The sequence below is a fragment of the Coffea arabica genome, chromosome 2e (assembly GCF_036785885.1).
Source record: "Coffea arabica cultivar ET-39 chromosome 2e, Coffea Arabica ET-39 HiFi, whole genome shotgun sequence".
Taxonomy (NCBI): Eukaryota; Viridiplantae; Streptophyta; class Magnoliopsida; order Gentianales; family Rubiaceae; genus Coffea; species Coffea arabica.
The window spans coordinates 67,379,602-67,401,070 of NC_092313.1; the positions used below are offsets into that span (position 1 = coordinate 67,379,602).

General features: G+C 38.1%; 2 protein-coding genes across 2 annotated transcripts; one reads left to right on the forward strand and one right to left on the reverse strand.

Moving 5' to 3' along the window:
• Window positions 1-462: 462 nt before the first annotated feature.
• LOC140036427 (uncharacterized) lies at window positions 463-888 on the forward strand. The gene has a single exon (XM_072077830.1). It carries the CDS (start codon window positions 463-465, stop codon window positions 886-888), a length of 426 nt encoding a protein of 141 aa, XP_071933931.1.
• A 7,022-nt stretch (window positions 889-7,910) lies between these two features.
• LOC113729347 (uncharacterized) lies at window positions 7,911-14,329 on the reverse strand. The gene is made up of 4 exons (XM_027253653.1): window positions 13,315-14,329; window positions 13,104-13,151; window positions 8,205-8,260; window positions 7,911-8,153 (listed from the first exon to the last, which is right to left on the reverse strand). Exons 1-4 carry the CDS (start codon window positions 14,327-14,329, stop codon window positions 7,911-7,913), a joined length of 1,362 nt encoding a protein of 453 aa, XP_027109454.1.
• Between the last annotated feature and the right edge of the window lie 7,140 nt (window positions 14,330-21,469).

Consider the following 21,469-nt stretch of genomic DNA (forward strand, 5'->3'; position numbering starts at 1 on the left):
GACCCTGTTAGCTTCACGAAGTTACGTTCTTCCAGTTTGCCTGGAGACACTTCTTTTACCGAGGAGGGAGGTCTCCACCAAAATCCTTGTCGGCTTCACGAAAGGCGAACGTCAAGAAGCAGTTGTAGGCCCCCGGAGGATCCTAAGGAGACAAAAATGCCTCCCCGAGACGGATCCTCAGGTCACGGACTAGGGTATGGGTCCAACATAGCCGGGGTCATCAACACAATTGCCGGAGGTCCGACGGGAGGAGACAGTCAGAACTCCCGAAAGAGCACCTACAGGCAAACCAACCCGGATCAGGCCGAGACAAGTGCTCGCCTATCCGAGGTGATCACTTACGGGCCTAGTGATCCCGTCCCGGCTGCCTCCAGCAGTCATGAGGCCTTGGTGATCGAGATCCTCACCAATAACTAAATCGTGAAAAAGGTCTACATTGACCCGGGGAGCTCAGTTGACGTCATGTACCTCCGCACCTTTGAGAGCCTTAAACTGGCCAGGGAGTGCATGACCCCGGTGAGAACCCCTCTTGTCGGGTTCGGGGGACACATTGTGCACCCCGAAGGGATGGTGACTTTGACAGTGACTATAGGGCGTCACCCCCGCAGCAGAACCATTCCCGTCAACTTCGCAGTAGTCAAAGCTGACTCCCCATACAACTTACTACTCGGCCGACCTACACTTAATGCTTTGCATGCAGTGTACTCCACTTACCACTTAAGCTTCAAGTTTCCTACTCCTGCGGGGGTAGCCGAGGTCAGCAGCGATATCTGCGCGGCCCGAGAGTGTTATCTCGCCACTCTACAAGCAGCCTCCCCATCAACCTCCGGGGCAAGGCCCGAGAAGAGGTCAAATATCCTCTCGATAGATAGCATTGATCCTCAGTGAGCTGAGAAGATCCCGAGGCTGGAGACTGGGGATGAGGTGGAAGAACTCCCTCTGGACCCCACGAAGCCTGATCAGACAGTTCGCGTTGGTACCCGACTGCCCGATCCTGTTAAAAGAGGCATGGTAGACCTCCTCAGAAAGTACCGGGACGTCTTCGCGTGGGCCGCGGAGGAGATTCAAGGAGTTCCGCATCACCTCATGATACATGAGCTGAATGTCGATCCCCAAGTCCGCCCGGTCAAACAAAAAAGAAGGTACCTCGGCCCTGAGCGTAGCCGAGGTGTGGGCGAAGAGGTAGATAAGCTCCTCCCTGCAAAGATCATCCGGGAGGTCCAATATCCGACCTGGTTGTCCAACCCGGTCATGGTAAAGAAGGACACCGGGGCCTGGAGAATGTGCGTCGACTTCACCGACCTCAACAAGGCTTGCCCCAAAGATTGCTACCCATTGCCTAAGGTCGACACCTTGGTGGACTCGGCAATGGGATATGAAGTCCTCTGCTTTTTTGACGCCTTTAAAGGGTACCACCAGATCGGGATGAGTCTGGAGGATCAGGAAAAGACCGCCTTCTATACTGACAAAGGCACATATTGTTACACCACCATACCTTTCGGACTAAAGAATGCCGGGGCCACGTATCAACGCTTGGTTAACCAAGCTTTTAAATCTCAAATCGGCCGGACTGTCGAGGCTTACGTAGACGATGTCCTCTTGAAGAGCCAGACAACCTCCACATTCCTGGCCGACCTGAAAGAAGTACTGGAAGTCCTTCGGGAGACACGAATGATGTTGAACCCCAAGAAATGTGTTCTCGGGGTCACTTCGGGAAAGTTCCTAGGCTATCTCGTCTCTAGGCGGGGTATTGAAGCAAATCCGGACAAGGTGAGGGCCATCCAAGAAATGTCCCCACCACGGTGCGTCCGCGACGTCCAGAGGCTGACGGGGCGGTTGGCCGCCCTGAACCGGTTTTTATCACAATCAGCCTACAAGGCACTGCCATTTTTCAAAGTCCTCAAGAAAGCTGACAAATTTTCCTGGACGGAAGAGTGTCAACAGGCGTTTGAGCAGTTGAAGGATTACCTCAACCACCTCCCAACGCTCACCTCACCTCGCCCAGGGGACAAATTATTCTTGTACTTGTCCGCTGCAGCTGAAGCTGTGAGTGCCGTACTGATAAGGGAAGAAGGTGTCCAAACACCTGTTTATTATGTCAGTCGAGTCCTCCGAGATCCGGAGACCAGGTACACTCAGGCGGAGAAACTTGTGCTGGCCTTAATTCATGCAGCTCGTAGGCTTAAGCCCTATTTCTTGGCCCATCCCGTCTGTCTGCGGACAGATCAACCACTTCGGCAGGTCCTGTCGCGACCGGAGGCCTCTGGACGCCTCACCAAGTGGGCCATCGAGCTGGGAGAGTACGACCTAACTTACGAGCCCCGCACGGCAATTAAAGCCCAGGCTCTCGCGGACTTCCTGGCCGAGCTTACTTTCGAGGAGGTGAACGAGACCATCCCAACTACTACCCAGGCTGTCACCTCGTCCACCGCTGAGCTTCAGCGATGGATCTTGCATGTGGATGGCTCATCCAATAGCGAGGGTAGTGGAGCCGGCCTGCTCCTCGAAGATCCCCAAGGGGAAATTTGCTCGTATGCCCTGAGGTTTGACTTCGCAGCCTCAAATAATGAAGCCGAATACGAAGCTGTTATTGCCGGCCTGCAACTAGCTCAAAAGCTGGGGGCCGCGCACATCTTGGTCTACAGTGACTCCCAACTCGTTGTGCGCCAGATACTAGGTGAATACGAGGCCAGGGATGAGGTGATGCATCGGTACCTCTCCAAGGTTCTCCAGTTGGCGACACACTTCGAGTCTTTTGCAATCCAAAGAATACCGCGGTCACAAAACAGAAGGGCTGACGCCCTCTCCCGGCTTGCTTCTACCTCTTTCTCCGATCTGAACAAGACGGTTCTCGTAGAAGTTCTGGCTGAGCCGGGATATTTAGCTGAGATCGTGTACCCCGTCTACCCTGGGGACACCTGGATGGGGCCCCTGACTCGATATCTCAGTCGGGGTGAGCTCCCAGAAGACCGAGCTGAATCATGGAAGCTTCAACGAAAAGCAGCTCGGTACACCCTCCGGGTCTCTTGTACAAAAGGTCCTATCTCGGCCCCTGGCTACGGTGTATCGCCCCGGAAGATGGCGAGAGAATCCTCGAGAAAATTCATGAGGGACTCTGTGGTGCCCACGTCGGCTTCAGGATGCTCGTAAAGAAAGCTTTGCTTCTCGGATACTTTTGGCCCACCATGAGGATGGATGCCCAGGTCAAGGTTCTTCGTTGTCCTTCTTGTCAACACCATGCCCCTGAGCACCACCAACCAACTAATCTTATGATTCCCATCACCTCACCATGGCCGTTCGAGCAGTGGGGGACGGACATAATCGGTCCATTCCCCAGAGCCCCAGGCAACTATGCCTACGTGGTGGTGGCAGTGGACTATTTCACTACGTGGGTCGAAGCAGAACCCCTGAAAAGCATCACCGGAATGGCTGTTCGAAAATTTTTCTGGAAAAACGTGGTCTGTCGCTTCGGACTGCCTCGAGTTGTGATCTCGGATAATGGAAGGCAGTTCGCTGATAACCCTTTCAAGGCGTGGTGCGAGAACTTGGGGATTAAGCAACACTTCACCTCGGTGGGGCACCCCCAGGCGAATGGACAAGCCGAAAACTTCAACCGAACTCTCCTCCATGGCCTCAAGACCAGGCTTCACCGGGCTGGTTCATCGTGGATGGAAGAGCTCCCCAGCGTGCTGTGGTCCTATCGGACTACGCCGAGGTCGGCGACTCAAGAAACACCATTTTCCCTAACTTATAGGTCCGAGGCTGTCGTTCCATCCGAGTTCATCACGCCCAGTCCACGAATGGCTGCGTATGCTGCCGAAGTCAATGAAGAGGAGCGGCGAGTTGAACTCGACCTCGCCGAAGAGAAGCGTGATATGGCCGCGGCCAAAGTTTCGATCTACAAAAATATCCTAACTGGCTATTACAATGCTCGGGTCAAGAATTTAAGATTCAATCCGGGAGACCTTGTGCTCCGGTAGAACTCGGTTAGCCGAGCTGAGCCTCAGGGAAAACTCAACCCAAAGTGGGAAGGACCCTATCGTGTTGTTGAGTCCAGCCAAAACGGATATTGTAAACTAGCCTACCGAGATGGTTCGCGGGTGCCCCGAACCTGGCATGCTGAGAACCTTAAGTTGTATTACCCTTGAGGGGTACGTATTTTTATATCTTACTTTTTAAAGTTATTTCTCACTTATTCTCATTTTATCCTAAGTAAAAAATAAGGGGACAATGCAGTAGTCAAAAAGAAAAACTGAACTCAATTGAAGAAAAAAGGCAAAAATATGCAAGATTTTATTGAAGTTCGAAAAGCATAAGGCCGAGGTCATTCATGACCTCGACCCCCAATTACAAGAGCTAATGGCCGAGGTTATCTACGACCTCGGCCCATCTATTGCAAAAATAAACGCTTCTAAGCATCTCCTCCTCCGGGGTTCTGGCCCCCCATGGTCTCGCCGCCTGCCTCGGCATCCTGCTGTCCTTCCTCTCCTCCACCGGCCTGGTTCCCTTCGGCACTATCACCATCCAGCTCGAACTCCTGGAGCCACTTGTTGAATTCAGCTCGGACCTCAGCCAGGTCCTTTCCAGTCCGGATGCCCTCACCCACACGGTCGCATAATTCCTTGGCATCCTCATTGTAGTGCGAGGCACTCTGGAAGGACTCCAGCTGCTCAGGGAGAAGAAAGGGTGCCGCATCATTAATGGCCGACGTATACCCGAACATGAATCTCGGCCGAGTGAGTTCACCGAGGTCGCGAATGAAAGACTCCGACTTCCGGAATGCTTCCACGGCGGTGGCCCCGGCTGTGTCTATGGCCACTTTGGATGATTGCTCTTCCTGAGCTCTCTTCTCCCTCTCCTCATCAAGAGCAGTTATGAGGGAGTTGTTCGAGACCTCGGCCTGCTTCTTCGCCGCCTCGGCCTTGTCACGTGCCAACTCGGCGGCCTTTAGTTTCCCTTCCAGATCGGCGATCTTCTTCTGGAGCTCGGCTGGTGACTCGTAAGTTTCTATAAAGTCCCCGAAGCGCTGATGCATCTCTGCAAAGAACGCCGTGGTGGAGGCCCAAAAAACCACGGCGCCCTGCATCAGCTCGGCTGGATTGAGTTTCCTGGCGTAAATATTGTCCCGTGGAAGGACCGAATTCACCAGGAGCTCGTGTGCAATTCTGGGGTCCTTGCAGCGGTCATTGACGTTGACATCCCACTCCGGGCAAAATTGTGCCCCGGAGTGCCTCTTGTCCTCCCCGGCTGCTAGAGAGGGCACGTGGTGGAGGTTGAATAACGAGTTCCCCGAGATGGAGTCACCCTGGACCACGGTCGCACCTCGACCCCGGCCCCGAGGTTGAGAGGCTATGGTCACTCCATGGGATGGAACTCCCACTGGAATGGACGCTTTGGATCTTCCCGGCGTGCCCGAGGTGTGCGACCCCTCTCCTATAATCACCACGGCAGGTTCGCGAGTGCCTGCCGCGGCAGTAGTCTTCTTAGCTGGCCTGGAAGAGGACTCACCAGCGTCCTTGCGCTTTTTTGCGGTTCTCTTCGCCACCTCGGCGTCCCCCGACGTGATCAGGTCAGAAATCTTTGTCACTGCATAGCACGAAGAAGAGTTAGTTAGAATTCAAGAAGGGTAAACTAAAAGAGGGAAATGGAAAAGTACAAGGTATGTGAAGCCTAGAAGAGAGGAGGACGGGGTGATCCGAGGTGATCCAGGCTCGGCTGATCCCGCATTTTACTAGGATCACTTCGGGGAAATCCCAGCAGTTGATCCTGAGGCCCGACCCTGTTAGCTTCACGAAGTTACGTTCTTCCAGTTTGCCTGGAGACACTTCTTTTACCGAGGAGGGAGGTCTCCACCAAAATCCTCTGGGGAAATCTTCGGCCGGGACGAAAATGAAATTCTTCTTCCACTCCTTTATTGAGCTCGGAGCGTCGACCACCAGCTTCGGAACTTTATTCCCGAAGTAGAACCACCCCTTTTCACTTCCGCTGTTTTTGAGTGAGTAACAGCGGCAAAAGAGGTTGACTGTAGGTTCTATTTTCTGATGGCGGCAGAGTAGCTGGAAGCCGACGAGGACACGGATGGCATTAGGTATGAGTTGAGTGATTCTCACCCCCCAATACCTTAGGCAATCCCGAAGAAACCTCGTTGTGGGCACCCTGAGCCCGGCCTCCAGTTGATCCACATAGATGGCCACCCTACCCTTCGGTGGCAGGGCGGCGGACTGATGCGGCAGCGGCAAATAGATGTTGTAGTCCTTTCTCCATGGGTACCTGCGGATCGATTCGGCGACGGAGGCTTGTCCCACAGCACTGCTAAAGGTCGGCATCTGACCATAATCTAGTGACTCTACATCCGCCGGAGTGGAAGGTTCTTGCACACCCTCATCCCTAGGGACCTCGTTCCCGAGGTCATCGTCGTACAGGACCTTGGGATCGACTTCGATCTCCTCGGCCTGCTCTTCTGGGGTTCCTGCCTGGCCAGATGCCTCGGCTCGGTGGGATGCCTCGGCTTGATGAGTCGCCTCGGCTCGGTGAGATGCCTCGGCACCCCTTTCTCCGGTGTCGAACGAAACTTGCTCACTGGAAGGGTCGGGCCTCTCTGCCTCGGTGAAGTCAGGCCTCACCGTCTCTTTGTGTGTGCGAGCTGTTCTAGCCATTAATACAGAAAGAAGTGGACTTACTTAGAAGATGCGAAGTGAAGAAGTTGCTAAGAAAGATGTAGGTTGGAAAGATTGCCGAAGTGAAAAAGCAAATAGACAGAGCTCTGAGGTGATTTCAAATTTTGGTAAAGAATGGAACGGTGAAAAGGAACCCCTATTTATAGGCAACAGGGGGGGGAACCGAAGAGACGCGATCTTTGGGATTCCCTAAAAGCTCTCTCTCTCCTCATTAATGAAGGTGCTGCTCACCTGACAATCGATCGTATTGACCCGACGTTAAAGCTGCCAGCCCCCGTTTCACCTTTCTCCAGTCACATCTCCACAGTCGTGACGTGTCCTAGCCCTGTTCCGTGTCCCACACGCGTGTCAGCCTCGGGAAGTGATGATTTCGGGAGACCACGACCTCGCCCTTCCCAAGGCTGGGGGGCTTAGTGAGGAGGGTATTTCCAGCTCGGCTAGAGCTGTTCCGACTGCTTCGGCCTCCCACCATCGGGCCTTGACTTCGGCCCAGTTATTGCCTCGGCCAAGGCTTTCACTCAGCAAGCCGAGGTCAAGTATAATAACCTGGCTACCGGAGTTGGCCTCTGACACCTCTGACACTTCTGTTAAAGCTGCTCTGACAGGCGCCGCCTGACACAACTGTTCCGGCGCACCTTTCCGCAGAGTCCATTAACTCACCTTGATACACTGACACTGCCGGATCTCTGGGGACCTGTGCAAGCAGTCCCTCTCTCCTATCTGGCTCCTATAAATACTCAACGCCTCTACTGAGAAAAGGAGGGCCAAACTTCTGGTAAAAGGCATACTAGTCTTCTCTATACTTATTACTCTTTTACGCCCGAACTGACTTAAGATTCGGAGTTACACCGGGGACTTTAGTCCCTCTTACAATTCTAGCAGGAGACCTCGTCTGAGATAACCACCCAGGATAAGAGACCTTCTCCAGCTCGGGTGACTCACTCCAGCAGGACAAAAACGACCTCTTCAGCCAGCATTGCGGCCTTTATCCTCCACCACCACCACCGACGCCTCCGCTACTACTACCAACACCAACGGGCTTTCTCCAAGACAGACAGTCTTCACCTTTTCTCACCCAACGCCACTCCTTTCGACAGCACCACCACAACAAAACCCACTTCCGGGAACACCTCTGCCGCCACAGCTGCCCCACCACACTCCTTCCACTAACAGCTCAGAATTTCTCTACCTGGGAGCTCTAGTAAGCTCCAGAGATGTAAAAAAATGAGGCATCTAATGTTCCTCAGAGCTCAGAAGATCACCATAATACTGTCCCTTCAGCTTTAGTTTTAGCTTCACTTCAGTATCAACGGCTAGGCTCGCCGGAGCTCCAACCGTTGCCGCCGCTGCCACGTCAATAGCAGCAGCACCACCATTTCCACCAAGACTACAGAAATGGTGCTGCAAACAACATGGGTTCCGACGAGGATGATGAATTCTTCTCCCAAAGAAGGTCCACTGGGGAAAAGTATTGTCCTGTCCACAGCGGATCAAGTGAACATCTCCCTAGCCCAAGTTCAAATTCACTTCTGTTCCATTTTGGAGCAATTTCTGCAGCAAGTTCAACTCCAGTAGAACCACCTCTGACAATCAAAACGGAACAAATTCTAAAGTAGAAGTGAAAACGATGTGCACTGCAAGTGAAGACTCTACGTGTTTCAGTGCGCTATCGTTTTCTTCTTCTTTTATTTTAGTCCTTGGATTTTTACTTTATTATGCTATTAGTCCTTAAATTTAATAGTTAGCATTAGAATAGCACTTGAAATTTTTTTGCGCTTTTTTCATACAGTTGTGGCCAGACACGTGGCTTTTTCTGGTAGCAATTTGGGAAAAAATCGTTCAGGGTATTTAATGTGCTCAAAATTTGAAAATTCGGGTACCAAATTTGTTTTCGTCCAAAATTTGGGGACTAAAACTGCTCGTGCATCAAAGTTTGGGTACCAAAACTGCATTTTTCTCATATGGCAAATCTTGTGCTCTGTTTGGATCCCCTATTTTTGGGGTATTTTTCAAAAATTAATTTTTTAAATACAATAAAAATTTTTAAAAAGTACTCTAAAAGGTAATCTAAAAATTAGTTTAAATTTTTTTAAAATTTTAAGAAATATCTCAAAATATGTTCTAAAAACTCTTGTACTCTTAAATATTCTAAAATATTTTTTAAAAATATATCAAAATATACTCTAAAAACTCTGCTACAGCAAAGTTTTTCAAAAACACCCCCAAAAATAACTAATTCAAATGGAGCCTTGAGTTTTAAGTTTCATGCAAAAGCAACTCAACACATCGGTCCTTCCTCCGCTGCGTCGCCTATCACTGCTGCTGCTGCTGCTGCTCCATTTTCTCTAAATTTTTTTGGGGTACAATTGTTGCAGTTGCTGTACTTTACCAATACCTTTGGTTTTTGTTTTAATAGTTCAATTTATAGTTACACCATTAATCTGCCATTTAATTGTATCCATCCCATCTGCTCATTTCTTTTCATATATTAATTGTCATCTACTATTATTTTTATCTCATCCCTTCATAGGTCCTTCCGTGCAATTTCGCGGCTACATCGATCGCTACCGTACTTTTTTTGCATGCAAGTCCCTCAGCTCGTCATATCGTTGATTATTTTATTCATTTTTTGGAAATATCATCTACTTTTCTTGTGCATGACAGTGCCATGTTCATTCTTGTACGCGATAGTTTGCTGCCACTTTTGCTTCCGGATTTTTACCTCTTCTCACCCAAACTCCCGAGCCCACCAGATAGTCTCAAATTCTGGGAATTTCAAGTCAAGACTGCATAAAGTGTCAGCCTATCATCCGCTTTTTATTCCATGGGGAATTTCCCCGCCATAGAGGCTTCCTATAAGAGGTACTAAAATTGATTTCACGCACGTATATATATACTAGGCATTGTGCCCCGCGAGTTTCGCGGGGTGCCCATTATTGATTATTTAAGGGTGATGTAAGATTTATTTAATAATTAATGTTTAGAGTGTTTTATATGATAGTAGGGTTGGACTAATAAATAGAGGAACAATATATTGGATTAATATATTTATAAATAGATATAGTAATATTGTTGTGATTTGTATTTAATTTTTTAAGAGTAACAGGATGTAAATATTATTTAAATTAATGGAATGTAAATCATTTTTTAAGAGTTGAGATAAATTAATAATTCGAAATAATTTCAATATGTTTATTTTTATATTGTTAAATATAAGTGGAAGTAGAATAAAGAAAATTTAGGGAACAGATAATTGCTATGTGCAAGAAGCTGTAGTGGTCATGTTTAATTATGATTGTTGGATAAAGTCTGTGCTAAAGAGCTGCAGATGATAATTGTTTTCATTGAGTAGGGTGAACAGGATGACACTTCCTTCATGTAAGAAGTGTTTTTGTGCGAATATTGGCCAACCTTCTGTTATTTCTATTCCTTCTAGCTGAAAGATCCATCGAGTTTTAGCATGATAGCAATTGATGACTCCTATGTTGTCTGTTTGTATATGCTAGGGTATATCACCAATGAGTACCTGAGATAGAAAATAGGAAAAAAACGTAGTTGTATTATGAAATGAGAGTAGCAATGTAGTGCATGAATTATATTGATTGGAATGTAATTTGTATGAAACTCACCAAAGATTCAAGATCGTGTGTTAGATAGTGGAAGAGTTTAGTATTGTAAAACTAAAAGAAAAGAAATATAGTGAAGAATACAAATTCATAAATATAATATATACAAATTAAGGATTTTTAACAATTTGAAATTATAAATTTAGAATCATATATTTGTATTTATTGATCGAATAATTGTTTTTTGAATCAATAAATATTGGATTGATTTAATTTTAAGTTTATATATATTAGATACATGTCAAGTACATATGATTTTCATTCATTTGTATTAATACGAAATAGCATAATCAATTTATATATATTGACTGGATACACATAGAATTTGTATTCATTTGCATATATTAGGTGCACGTAGGATTTTTAGTATTGAAAAACTAAAAGAAAAGAAATATAGTGAAGAATACAAATTCATATATATAATATATACAAATTAAGGATTTTTAACAATTTGAAATTATAAATTTAGAATCATATATTTGTATTTATTGATCGAATAATTGTTTTTTGAATCAATAAATATTGGATTGATTTAATTTTAAGTTTATATATATTAGATACATGTCAAGTACATATGATTTTCATTCATTTGTATTAATACGAAATAGCATAATCAATTTATATATATTGACTGGATACACATAGAATTTGTATTCATTTGCATATATTAGGTGCACGTAGGATTTTTAGTATTGAAAAACTAAAAGAAAAGAAATATAGTGAAGAATACAAATTCATAAATATAATATATACAAATTAAGGATTTTTAACAATTTGAAATTATAAATTTAGAATCATATATTTGTATTTATTGATCGAATAATTGTTTTTTGAATCAATAAATATTGGATTGATTTAATTTTAAGTTTATATATATTAGATACATGTCAAGTACATATGATTTTCATTCATTTGTATTAATACGAAATAGCATAATCAATTTATATATATTGACTGGATACACATAGAATTTGTATTCATTTGCATATATTAGGTGCACGTAGGATTTTTAGCGATTTGCATATTTTTTTCATATTTAATATTTTTGCTAATATATACATTTTGGAGAAAATTAATTAAATTTATATATATTAGATACATGTTAAGTACATACATATGATTTTCATTGATTTGTATTAATACGAAACAGTATAATTGATTTATATATACTGATTGGATACACATAGAATTTTTATTCATCTGCATATATTAGATGTACGTAGGATTTTAGGAATTTGCATATTTTCTCATATTTAATATTTTTTCTAATATATATATTTTGGAGAAAATTAATAAATAAGCGAATAGATATAAAAAGAAGGCTATTTTATGTATTAGATGTGCATAGCATTTTTAGTGATTTGCGTAATTTTTTAACTGTTAATATTTTTGTCAATATACACACTTTTGACAAAATTAATAAATAAGTGTGTTAATAAATAAGCGGATAAATATAAAGAAGGAGGGAAAATTATAAATATAGAAATAGTCTCGAAATTATAATTATTTGATATAAATAACACTTATTATATGTTAATACAAGGTAGTATTATTAATTTATTTATATTAGATATACGTTAAACACATATAATTTTCATTGATCTGCATTAATATAAAACAGGATAATCGATTTATATCTATTGATTAGATACATATAGAATTTTTATTCGTTAGTATGTATTAGATATACATAGGATTTTTAGTGACCTGCGTAATTTTTTGATAGTTAATATTTTTCTCAATACACACACTTTTGACAAAGTTAATAAATAAGTGAGTTAATAAATAAGTGGATAAATATAAAGAAGGATGGAAAATTATAAACATAGAAATAGTGTCGAAATTATAATTATTTCACATAAATAACACATATTATATGTTAATACAAAGTAGTATTATTAATTTATATATATTAGATGCATGCTAAACATATATGATTTTCATTGATCTGCATTAATACAAAACATCATAATCGATTTATATATATTGATTAATATGTTTGTGTATATAGCAACCTACATGTTTTTTTGATATTTAATATGTTTGTTAATATACACATTTTAGAGATGCACGTAGGATTTTTAACGATTTGCATATTTTTTTCATATTTAATATTTTTGCTAATATATATATATTTTGGAGAAAATTAATTAAATTTATATACATTAGATACATATTAAGTACATACGATTTTCATTGATTTGTATTAATACGAAACAGTATAATTGATTTATATATACTGATTGGATACACATAGAATTTTTATTCATTTGCATATATTAGATGTACGTAGGATTTTTAGGAATTTGCATTTTTTTCATATTTAATATTTTTGCTAATGTATATATTTTGGAGAAAATTAATAAATAAGCGAATAAACATAAAAAGAAGGCTATTTTATGTATTAGATGTGCATAGGATTTTTAGTGATTTGCGTATTTTTTTAATAGTTAATATTTTTGTCAATATACACACTTTCGACAAAATTAATAAATAAGCGAGTTAATAAATAAGCGGATAAATATAAAGAAGGAGAGAAAATTATAAATATAGAAATAGTCTCTAAATTATAATTATTTGATATAAATAACACTTATTATATGTTAATACAAGGCAGTATTATTAATTTATATATATTAGATATAGGTTAAACACATATAATTTTCATTGATCTGCATTAATACAAAATAGCATAATCGATTTATATATATTGATTAGATACATATAGAATTTTTATTCGTTAGTATGTATTAGATATATATAGGATTTTCAATCAGAACGACTTTAATTATCCACTCACTTGATTTATTTGTCAAACTATTCACAGGAGTGCATTTGTCATCCATGCCTGCAATATAGAACATCAAAAGTATATTAATATGGATGGAATGATGCAAATATATAAGATGCTGAATATAAGCACTTTTAATTGAAAACTTTTAAGTTCAGTACTTAATCTTCAGCTGCAGCTGCTAAAATTTCTTGATACACTACATTTCGAGTACAATTACTGGACAAAGAATCAGAAGCAATGCGTCTGAGTAAAATTTTAACATCATTAGCAGTTCTGGCCCTTGATAATGCAACATATAATTGGCCATGTGAAAATACTGGTTCTTTCAAATATAATCCTACAAAATCAAGTGTTTGTCCCTGTGATTTATTAATTGTCATGGCAAAACATAATGAAATTGGGAACTGAGTACGCTTGAAAGGTATTGGATATGACTCATCATTAGAACTGTGCAATGGAATGCGAGGAATGAAAACCTGTTTACCAGAATGAATTCCAACCGAAATCTGTGCATGTATGATGTTTTTGTTAAAATTTAAGCATATCATGGGGGTTCCATTGCATAGTCCTTGTGCTGGATTCAGATTTCTTAGGAGAATAACTGGGCAATTTGGTTTCAAAATCAACAAATGCGGAGGTAATCCTGGGGGGTGGATAGTATTTAAGAAGTCACCGTGATCAGCTTGTTTTGTTGGATCTATTGTCTCATCGAAGCTGATATATTTGATTTCTTCTCCAGGGAACTTCTGAATCAAAATTTGATTGATTTCGCGCACAATATCATTTGTTGTACTGAGAATGGCTCTGTTAATGAGAGTTGAATTATGAGGGCAAAAGCTAGATAGAGATGGATAAACAGTGTCTATCAAAATGTGCAAGGATTGTTGATCATCGTTAATGAAAGAGACAATTATAGAAGAAGGCAATTGTATCTTGTCATCTGCAATGGTTGCTTGTGTGCCATTTCCAATATTGAGCAGAAAATCTGAGAATGATGGATCGAGAATTGCTCTCATATTTTCAGTCAATCGAATCTTTTGGAGGTGTGGCCAAATATATGAGTTGATGAGAGATGCAGAAATGTAATCTTCTCTTTGATCTTTGTGGACGATTGGTAAAGTCTGTTGAAAATTTCCACCGAAAACAATGAGTTTTCCACCAAATATTTGATCAGAATTCAGCAAATCTCTAAGTACTCTGTCAAAGGATTCAATTGCATATTTTTTTGCCATTGTTGCTTTATCCCATATTATTAATGATAATGTAGGTTATAATTTTAGAGAAAAGTTTTTTTTTTAAAATTTTGGTTTTTAGTTGTATATTTTTGAATTTTTTAGTTTTTGAAATATTATTGAAGTGATATTTTTGGAATAGAGTAAATGGAAGGTAATGGAAAGTGGTACAATTTATTTGTATTTATTAGATAGTTATGAATTTTTTGTTGATAAGTATTTTATGGCGGTTGTATTTGTGTTATGCTATTTAATTTAAAAATGGAAGAAGTTTAAGTTGATAATTGGGTTATTAACGAATATTATTGAAGGAGTATTTTTGAAATAGAGAGGAATTATGTTATATTTTGAAAAATAATTGGTTGCAGTAAAATATATTTTGGAAAAAGTGGAGATATGTAAAATGGGTGATAAATAGGATATAAAAATATATTTATATGTTTTTGTAGTCAAAATAATTTTGTGTTTGTATTATAGAATTAAAGTTGTGTTTCTAGAGAATAAATATTTTTGTTAATATATATATTGTGGAAGATAAATCGTATATAAAGGGTATAGAATTAATTATAACTTTTTTTTGAATGTATGTGTATTGTGTTATTCAATTTTGAAGTGGAAAAGATTTAAGTTAATTGTTTAGTAGTTAATATATATTATAGAAATAAGATTTTTGGAATAGAAAGAAGCTATTGGATATTTTTAGAAAATGGTTAGTCGAATGAATGGAAGTTAAAGATAGATTTGAATAATTGATTTATATTTATTGGATGTGTATGAAGTTTTTGTTGATATATATATTTTGGAGAAAATTAATTTTTTTTATATATATTTTTTTGGGTGAAAAAATATACGTTATGATTGTTTAATGCTGTGTATATTATGTATATTTTTGTTTATATATGCGAAGGATTTTTTTTACAAAATCAATATGTTTGTTAATATATATATTTTGAGTAATTAATTTATTGATTAATGAATATCATAATAAATATAAAAGAGAAGAGAGAATTATAGTTTGAAGAAAGAAAATATATATATTTTGGAGAAAATTAATTTTTTTTATATATTTTTTTTGGGTGAAAAAATATACGTTATGATTGTTTAATGCTGTGTATATTATGTATATTTTTGTTTATATATGCGAAGGATTTTTTTTACAAAATCAATATGTTTGTTAATATATATATTTTGAGTAATTAATTTATTGATTAATGAATATCATAATAAATATAAAAGAGAAGAGAGAATTATAGTTTGAAGAAAGAAATGCTAATACAAAGTTAAAATTGAAGGAAGTTATATGTGAAAGAAAGTTAATAAATAAAAACGATAAGCTAACATTTTCGTGAATAAAGCTAGCGATAACAATTACATACAGCAACGGAAAATGAAGGAGAAAGAAAAGGACAAAGTTGGGGACAAAAGCTAACATTTGTGAATAAAGTCAGGCATAACAACTGCAGCAGCGGAAGATGGAGGAGAAACAAAAGGACAAAATTGGGGACAAAATTACAAACGAACCAAGGGAAGGGCAGAATGGGAACAAAGCAACAAAAAAAGCAATGAGGACAAGCGGAAGAAGAAGCAAGGGCGCTGCATGAAGCCCACGAAAAGACCAAAAAGGACGAAATTGGCTGCAAAATCACAGTGAAACCGGCACAATTAACTGTAGCTCAGCCTTCGCGGCTTTATGTAGTTTAAGATAAGATAAGATATATGACTAGGGGGTGAGTAGGGTTGCAAACGAATCGAGCCGCTCGCGAGCGGCTCGAGTCAAGCTCGAGTCGGCTCGAGTCAAACTCGAGCTCGAACTCGAGCTCAGAATATTAAGCTCGTTAGCTTGAGTATATATATATAATTTTTTATTTTTATTTTTATTTAATAATAAAATTACGTATATTATATATATATATATTTTTTTTTATTTTTTATTTTCATAGTAAAATTACGTATATATCCTTAATATTTTATTATTTATTAAGAAAAAAATATTATTTTATTTATTTTTTAAAAAATAAAATAATTATTTTTATTTTTTTCGAACTCGAGCTCGAGTTCGAGCTCGACTCGAGCTCGGCTCAACTTGATTCGAGTCGAGCTCGAGCTCGAGCTCGAGCTTGGTAAAATTTAGTCGAGGCTCGGCTCGATTAGCTCAAAACTCGACTCGGCTCGGCTCGTTTGCAGCCCTAGGGGTGAAACCCCGCGTTTGACGCGGGGTGCCCCTATTAGGGGTTATTGGTTGTATTTTTTTTTTTGTATATGTCTATGAATTATTTTTGTTTATTGTGGTCGTTCATTATAAATTTTATATAATTTAATAGAAGCAGTGTTGATTTTTGCGTTATTTTCTGCTGAATTTTTATTAGTTTGGGTGGTTATTTTTATGGTTGGGTTTGTTGGTTTGGTGTGCATTTAATTAAGTAGTGTATATTTGTTGGAAATTAATTTTTTTTTGTATTGTGTATTCAGCGTGAAGTTTGTAAAATATTTTGTTAGAATTGTGTTTGTTATTTTTTCTTTGTTAAATGTAGTGGTAATTATAATGTATATAATATTTTTTTTGTCTTGGTTATATGTAAATAGGTTTTTGGTTGCTTCGAAAATGTTACTGTTTATCTTATGATAAACAATGTCGTTGTTTGTTTTTTTGGATGGACTTGGAAGTGTTTGTTTTTGAGCTCTAAGTTTGTGTGGTAGGTATCCGAAGTTGCAGTATCAAATGATTGATCAATGGAATTATTGGTTTCTTGTTTGTTTTGGTTTTGATTTGTAATTTTAATGGTTTTGTTTGTACATTTTATTGAATGTTTGTATTATATATTTAATGGCTTTGGTGATTGATATATACTATATTATGAAGATAATAAGATTATTGAAATTTGTGATTTACAATTAACATAATGTGATCTAAGTATATGAACAGGTTTTTCATGAGCAAGTTCTAAATTCTTCAATGAGATTGGGAGTAAAGATTTGTATATACTAGCTATTGTCGTCTAGAAGTGTAAATAATATTTAGTTTCCTTCTCCTAGAAAATGTTTGTCAGTAAATGTAGCCCATAATTCAACCACCTGTAAGTGTTGCTTTCACATATTTAATTTATGTTAAATACAAAATCTACCAGTTTCTCTTTTGTAAAAATATTAGTGTAACATTTCTTGAATTTTACTTACAAATATTTACGTATTTAATATAAATTAAATGATTCAAAGTAAAATGCCCATAAATAGCTAGTATTTTGTTTATGTAATGGAGGAAACCGATAAAGAGCCGGTATGCTATCGACAATTTCTTTGTTTTACTTTCACATATTTAATTTATATTAAATACAAAATCTATCAGTTTTCCTTTCGTAAAATATTAGTGTAACACTTTTTCAATTTTAGTTATAAACATTTATGTATTTTACATAAATTAAATGATTCAGACTAAAATGCCCATAAATAGCTAGTATTTTGTTCATGGAATGCAAAAAACCCATAAAGAGTTGGTATGTTATGGGCAATATATTTTTTTACTTTCACATATTTAATTTATCTTAAATGCAAAATCTACCAGTTTCTTTTCGTAAAAATATTAGTGTAACACTTTTTTAATTTTAGTTACAAATATTTATATATTTAACAGAAATTAAATGATTCACAGTAAAATACCCTAAAAGAGCCGATACTTTGTTCATGTAATGGAAGAAAATCATAAAGAGTTAATACTTTATGGACCATTTCTTTTTTAAAAAATATTTAATTTATATTAAATAGATAACCTACCAGTTACTTTTTGTAAGAATATTACTGTAACACTTTTAACTTTTACTTACAAACATTGATGTATTTATCATAAATTAAATATTTGAAAGTATAATGCCCACAAAAGAACACGAAATTTCTACGGTTTTCACAGGAGGAAGATGGAGCAAAGGATAGAAGAAAGATCACAGAACACCGCTAGTTAGCATCACGAAGACAATGGGATGGAAACCTCGTCAAATATACAAATCGAAACGATAGAAAAACTCAACAAATACATTAAAAATGATCAATGGCCAACAACAAGATAGATGATGAGCAGACTTCACATGAACATTTAATGCACATGACATAGCTGAAATCCCAATTGCAGTATTAGCTGAACAAAGAGCTCAAGACAGGTGGATGTGCATGCAAAACAGACGCGCCATGCATGCTTTGTATCCCGTCAACCACTATACTATAAAAAGCCGCTTAGTTGCTAAAAGAAACAGTGAAACACCCACATGAACAAATGCGGAGATGGTTAAAAAATGGAGTAAAATCGACGGCAGGCAAATAAGCACAAAGAAAACACTGGGTTTAAAGCCACCGGCAGAATTGCGGGAACCAAAATGATCAGAACAAAAAAAAAACACTTGGTTTAAGGGCACCGACGAAATTGTGGGGAGCAAAATGATGAGACAAACATGGGATCTTATGACTTTCAAAGCGATAAAAAGACGAACATGTCCAAAATTGAACCGCAAATAACAAGATAACCAAGACAAAAGGACAAGATAGTCCAAAAGAAAGTTAGCAAATGAAAATGAACAGCGGAAGAATTGTCCTCATGCAACTCGGCAGCTCCCAAAAGACCATGAAGGACAAAATGAGCAATGAAATCACAATATAACCGACACAATCAATTGGGATGCAGCGTTCATCGCCCTTCCATGCTTTATGTATAGTAGAGATAGAGATACGGGGACTCAAAAGGTTACAATTTGTATGGGTAGTGGGTACTGTTCAATATTAGATTTTTTAAGCATCATTTGCAATTTGCCAGCATGAGAGCTTGGCATAGGTGATCCTGTAAACATCCCGCCACATGAAAGCTAGCTGCCCATCATAATCATGCAGTTCTAGTTCTTTTTTTAATTCTTTTTCTATTTTTCAGCCGGAATTGTAGTACCGTCATGTGACGATGATAGTCCTACGCCTCTGTTTCCATGATTGGTAGGTTGTGATTAGCGCAAGCTATTGCACTGGCTGTATTGCTACTACAAATTTTCTTCTTAAATCTTCATTATTTATAAATTAAGGATTAATTTTCTATACACTAATAGTGTATACACTTTTATCATTAGATGCATGACACATAATTCGAATTTGAATTTGAAATTCAAATTTTACATATGTGTTATATATCTAACCATCAGTGTATATAAGATTTCCTCATAAATTAATAGTGGATTAATTACTTTTAATTAGAGACTCTCATCTCTTACTCCAAATAAGAAAGAGGATACATTTATTAATCTTAAGACTCGAGTTTTAAAAATTTTCTCTATGATACGTAATTTTCATTCCTAATTTCCTACTTGATAAGCCCCACAAGTTGATTGGCACATTCTTATTGTGTTTTAACTGTTTGATGCTTGCACTTTTTAGCGTCTTGTTAACTTCCTCCATTTACATATAATTTAGGAAAATATAATGATAGTTTCACTTTGTTAAGCTGTATGGCTTGATAGTTCTCTGTAAAAATAAAAAACACAAATGCTAGCTTTTTCTAATGTAATTCTGTTAAACCTTGAAATTTGATGTCATGATCTTTATAAATCTAGAGCTGGCAAGAACTTGACAGAGTAAATAATTAGCATATCAACATTTGGTATCTTTATAAATGTCAACTCCCATTGTCTTCTAAGCCTGGCCTAGCTTTAGCTTCAAATGCTTTATTGGCATGGAAGCCTCTTTTTTTTTTTTTTTTTTTGGGACAGATTAGCATCAGCTAGAATAGGATTAATGTCCATTCATTTTGTTCTTTTTCTAAATTATTTTCAATAGCTTACATGTTTAAACAATATAATAGAATCTAAGCCTGGCCTAGATTTAACTTACTAGTTAATACGAGCAGAGATTATAAGGAAAAGGCTTGGAAAACTTGTTAGCTTTTTGTTTGATTGGAAGACTTGCAATATTACTAGCCAAAACATCAAAATTGACAATCAACGTGAGAAATTTAAGGAATTATTATAGGTGAATCGAGGGCTTACCTTGTGATGAATGTTGGGGCTCACTCAAATCGACTAACAGAAATTCTGAACTCACTGATGCAATTTGTTCACACCAGTGGCGGAGCCAAGATAAGATTTTAGAGGAGGCACAAATAAAAGGCTCTTATTTTAGTTGTGTGAACAATAAAGGAACGTTATAATGTTTATATAGCAATGCAAAAAGGACTAGGAAGTATTCGATTACTACAATAATATGATGCAAGAAACTATTGATGTCCTACAAATCATTTATAAAGTACTAAAGTTTATACATAAAAAATCTCACCAATGAATTAAACTCTCGATGGCATCAAATTTATTATTTGTAGTAATTATATTGTTAAATTACATCAATTACTTGTTCTTTTATTTAAGAAATGTTATCAAATTACATGGGAACTAATTACTATGTACGTGTCTAAGCGTAAAAGACTTTCAACTAATTATTTAGGATAAAAATATAATGTTTCTAAATTTAGTACCTAACATGGGCATTTGCTTTTGGGCAGTGGAGGCACATATATAAATTAGTAGGGTTCAAATAAAGTGTATAAAAAACTTTATAACTGAAACTATAATTTTCTTTCATTCAATGGGGCGCATGCCCATATAGAGTAGCTTCATCTTTGGTTCACACCCCTATTGAAAAAAAAAATTGTCGATCAATCATGATTTTTGTGCAATCTTGCTTTTTATGTGGTTTGCACTCCTAATTTTATTATTTATGAGGGCCTTTTGAACAAAAATCGGGGCCTTACAAGTAAAATTTTGTTCACTTTAAATTAGTTTGTATAATTTTAGTATAATTGTGAATCTAGACCAACTTAATTATATGAGTTGACAAACTCAAATTTACACCTAAATCAATGCCAGCAAACTTTTACCAATGAGTTTATTTTTTTGAACCAATGCCAGCAAACTTTTACCAAACTAAGATGGAAACACTTTCACATGGATTAATAGTTTTATATCTAAATTTTAAATTTCATACTAATAAAGCTAAACTTGAGCCTAATTTAAAATTTTACCAATACAAAATGCTATTCATGTTTGATTTGATTAATTAGTGAACTAAGTTCAAACAAGCTCTAAACAACCGAGCTCCATTCGGATAATTTGGCTCATATATATA